At 41.3% G+C, this 4,581-nt stretch overlaps 1 protein-coding gene across 1 annotated transcript; it reads right to left on the bottom strand.

The window, feature by feature from the left end:
* Positions 1-2,480: 2,480 nt before the first annotated feature.
* On the bottom strand, positions 2,481-3,982 carry LOC131516509 (MKI67 FHA domain-interacting nucleolar phosphoprotein-like). Its single transcript, XM_058737621.1, has one exon. The coding sequence runs from the start codon at positions 3,959-3,961 to the stop codon at positions 3,071-3,073; it is 891 nt and encodes a 296-aa protein (XP_058593604.1). The 5' UTR covers positions 3,962-3,982; the 3' UTR covers positions 2,481-3,070.
* Between the last annotated feature and the right edge of the window lie 599 nt (positions 3,983-4,581).

Raw genomic sequence — 4,581 nt, forward strand, 5'->3', positions numbered from 1 at the left:
TTTCATGAAACACTAGAGAAAATTTCAGTATCTTAAATTTCAGAATTACTTGGTAAGAATATTAATTTTATAAACTTTTATGACAGGATTGCTCACTGTAATGGAAATATCAAACACAAAGAAAGCTTTTGATAACCTGTTTAAAGGAAGCAGAAATAGGGATGCCTGGGTGGCTCAGTTGGTTAAGCATCTGGCTCTTGATTTTGCTCAGGGTATGATCTCAAAGTTCATGAGCTCAAATCCTGCATTGGGCTCCATGTGGATAGTGTGAAACCTGCTTGGGATTCTCTCTCCCTTTCTCTCTGCCTTGATCCCGCTCGTGCTCTTTCTCTCTCAAAGTAAATAAACTTAAAAGAAAAATAAAACAAGCAGAAATAGGGGGTGCCTGGCTGGCTCAGTCGGTAAAGTATGTGACTCTTGATCTCTGGGTTGTAGGTTTGAGCCCCACACTGGGTGTAGAGATTACTTAAAGCTTTTTTTTTTTTTTTAATTGTAATGTTTATTTACATTGAGAGAGAGAGAGAGAGAGAGAGAGAGAGAGAGAGAGAGTGAAAGAATGAGCAGAGGAGGAGGAGGAGGGAGAGCTGGAGACAGAATCTGAAGCAGGTTCCAGTCTCCGAGCTGAGCCGTCAGCGCAGAGCCAGAAGCCGGACTCAAACCCACGAACCGCGAGATCATGACCTGAGCTGAAGTCGAAAGCTTAACGTACTGAGCCATCCAAGTACCCTGAGATTACTTAAAAAGAAAAGGAACTGGAGAAAAGTAAAAGAGTCAGAAACAGAATGGAAATGGCTTTTTTTCTGTGAGGAATCATTTGATCACATACCATACAGTGGGAGAAAAGTTGTGGGAAAATCTCCCTAACAGAGCTGTGGCCCTCAGAACAACTGCAGAACTGCAGAGGCAGGAAAAAAAAAAAAAGCACAATTTTGCTAAAGAGATGAGTGCAAAGGCAGCCTACATCAAAATCTTTTCAGAAGGACCAATTTTTCTTTCCTTTTGAACCAAGATCCGTGATTCAGTTCTGGGCATTTCTTTCCAAGACCCTTTTTTTTTTTTTTTTTTTTTTTTTTTTGTTCTGGCTTCTCTCACACGACTTTTTGCCCTTCCGTTTCTCACCTCAAACAGCTGCTTCTGAAAAGTTGACTTTGAGCTGTTTCAAAAGGTCATCGTATTCACTGTTTCCTCTTCTGACTACCATGTTTATATTCTGACGCTGGGCTCCACGTGTCTCAACGGGTTTTCCCAGGAAGGCTGGCTTGTTTGTTTAGATGCTCCTGAAACCGAGGAAGAGGGATTCCGTCTCTCAACGACAGTGAACCAAGCTGCTGGCACAGGTGAAAATGAAGATACATCTCAACAATAGAATTTGGAGCAAAAGAAACCAGACACAAGAGTACGTGCTGTATAAGTCACTTATGTAAAATGCCAGAACAGGCAAAGTTAATGTACAGTTCGACCAGGATATGGGTTACTTAGGTAGGTAGGCTGGACAGTGCAAGCAGGTGGAAATGTTGGGGCGCTGCCTGGATTTAGGTACCGGGTACCTGGGCAGGCTTGCTTTGCGAACTTTTATCGCGCTGTGCACTTAGGATTTGTGCATTTTTTCATTTGTTACACTTCTTGAAAAAGTGGAGCAGTCGAGGAAGGATGGCTTTTTCCTTTGGCTTCAGGGAAATCTGCGTTTGGGTGCGTCTGGTGGTTTTTAAGGAAAGAATCGTTAAGTTGGCAACATTATATATTTTTTGAGACCCGCTTTGTTGCAGTGTTGATTTTGATTTTATTGGGTTTCAGTGTCCACATAAACCACACGGAGGAGGTCAAGCATCCTATAAATCAGTGGCAATTAGAAACAACACAAGAACAATACAAAGCAAAGCCAAACTCTAGGTGATCACTATGGCAGTGCTGTAGGACTGTATTTTATTGAAAGAACAATAGTCACGCTCCACTAAGGCTAGAAACCCTAAGAGGAAGCTGGAAACTAAACATTAATATCATTGAAACCAATATATCTACACAACTTCTCTATTTTTTTTTTTCTTTCTTTTATTTTCTTCCCCAATACCATGTAAGACCAGGTCATCTATCATTTGATTTTTTTTTTTAAAGTTTAATTTATTTATTTTGAGAAAGAGAGAGAGAAAGCATGAGCAGGGGAGGGGCAGAGAGAGGGAGAGAGAGAGAATCCCAACCAGGCTCCTCATCATTAGCGCAGAGCCCGACGTGGGGCTCGAACTCACAAACTGTGAGATCATGACCTGAGCTGAAACCAGGAGTCAAACATTCACCTGACTGAGTCACCCAGGCACCCCTATCATTTGATATTTCTTGGTTGATTCTGTTCAGCAGGAAGTTGTGTATTATTTTCTGGAAAGGGAAAGAAACAGGAAGTCATAAAGACTGGTAAAGTTAATGAAATATTTCACATTTGCCCATAATCACATTTATTTTTTTTTATTATTATTATTTTTTGCATATAAATGAATTGTAGAAAAAGTTTATTTATTTGCTGGTCACTGATTCTTGAGATACAATTCCACATTGATGATACGAACACAAAATGACAGTCATTAAACCTTGCTAGCCCCCCAAAGACTTAACTTGGTAAAAGCACTCACGTACATATACTTGAAGGGCTTTCTCACTCTCCAAGTAATTTAACTTCCAGTTTCCATCACATGATGTTCAAGTGCTCTTATGGGTTAGCCGTGCATAGTCTAACAGAGAACCATGTAGATGGTCAAGCAAGAGTCTGTATTCTTTATCTGATGGTAACAATAAAAGCTGCAGTCAGTGGGGACTTTTCTATCCAGGAAGAGAAACTAAAGACAGCTATGAAATGTGCAAAGAAAACTAGAGACTAGGACAAAGAGGCAGCGTGAGCCCAGCTACTCACGCTGCAATGCCAGCAAGGGCAGGTAAGCCGGTTACTGACCGTTTTCCTTACCGACAGTTTGTCCTCCAAGAACCCTGTCAATGGTTGCATTTCACTGCACGTAGTTAAATACAAAGAATTAGCCCTCACAATAAAATCACATTTTTCAGAAGAAATAGAATACATTTAGAATCACTGATTGCCTTTTCTTCGTCTTTTTTTCCTTGAGCGTGTAGGTGTTTGAGTCTGCTGTGTTTCTTCTTTTACACCAGGTACAGGCTGTTTGAAAACTATTTCGTTATCTTTATCGTCAACGTTCATTTTAGCCACTTCCGATTTTCGCTTCTCCAAAAATGTTGGTGTGCAAACTGGTGTGGGGCCCTGGCTATCCACAGTCTGCTCAGGGGTGCCAGGAGTACACGGAGCTTTTTTCTTCTTCTTCTTTGATAAGACCTGGCTATTTGTAGATTTCTGAAGACCAGTGTCTGAAGCACTTCTTTTTTTCTTTTTACATAAAACCAGTGGAGGAAAATCATAATCAATTCCTTTTTTGGCTAATCTCTTCCTGAGTAACTTTTCTTTCTTTTTAAATCGCTCCTCCATCTGTAGCTTTTGAAGAAGTGTCCGATTCTGATTATACCGTTTCACTGCTGGAAAGGATGGCTTTTTAAATGGAATATGCCACTCTCTAAAAAGTTCTTCGTGTACCTTTTCAGGTGGTATAAAATGACACTTCAAGAGTCTTTCACCAAAAAGGTAGTTGTTCATTGTTTCAGCAACTATCTTGGCAACATCTTCAGACGCAAACTCCACAAACGCGTAGCCTTTACTATTTCCAGTCCGTTTACTTCTGGACAGTCTGAATCTCGTAACAGTACCAAACTGGGAGAAATATGCTCGGATCTGGGTTTCGTAAAGCGCTGGAGGTAAGTGGCCCACATAGATTACTCCAGGAGTAAGTTTCTCTTTCTCCTTTCGCTGGGTTGCGCGCCGGCGAGACTGCGCCACCTCCTTCTGAAACTTGGCCTCCTCCTGCGGGTTCAGTGACAGGAACGGCTTAGCCGGGCCTGCAAAGACCGCCATGGCGACAGCTTCCAAGCCGAAGAGCTCTCCATAATCACATTTAAATGTTACTTATATGTTGTTGGCCGACTTCTGTTATTTCCTGTAACAGTACTGACTGGTATCTCATAGTGGGTGCTTCTTCCAGGAGGTTTTTTTTTTTTTTTTTTTATTGTTATAGCATGTTGGACATAATGCCTGAATTCATCCTTCCTTCCTTCCAGTAGAAACAGCTCAAATATTACCAATGATACCATCCTTAAGACTCTGTCCCTTGCATAGAAGCTGGAAGTTAGTGGAGAAAAAATAGATTAGCCATTTCAATTGTTGCTCATGTACCAGGGATACAACCTCGGTGGGTGGAAATGCATTTCATCCTTGAGACTCAGAATTTCAGCTTTACTGAATGTTTTATGCCATGTAGTTGTAAGCCTGAGAAAGAGAGAGAGAGAGAGAGAGAGCGAGCATGAGCAGGGGAGGGGCAGAGAGAGGGAGGGATTGTTTGTTGAGGGATTGAATTCACCTCAACAAAAATTTCCTGAGTGACAGTTACGGTACAGAACATTATGGATGAAGCCAGAACTGTAGGAGAGAGAAACGTGTATGTAAAAAATTACAACACAATATGATAAGTGCCCTTG

The sequence above is a fragment of the Neofelis nebulosa genome, chromosome 1 (assembly GCF_028018385.1).
Source record: "Neofelis nebulosa isolate mNeoNeb1 chromosome 1, mNeoNeb1.pri, whole genome shotgun sequence".
Taxonomy (NCBI): Eukaryota; Metazoa; Chordata; class Mammalia; order Carnivora; family Felidae; genus Neofelis; species Neofelis nebulosa.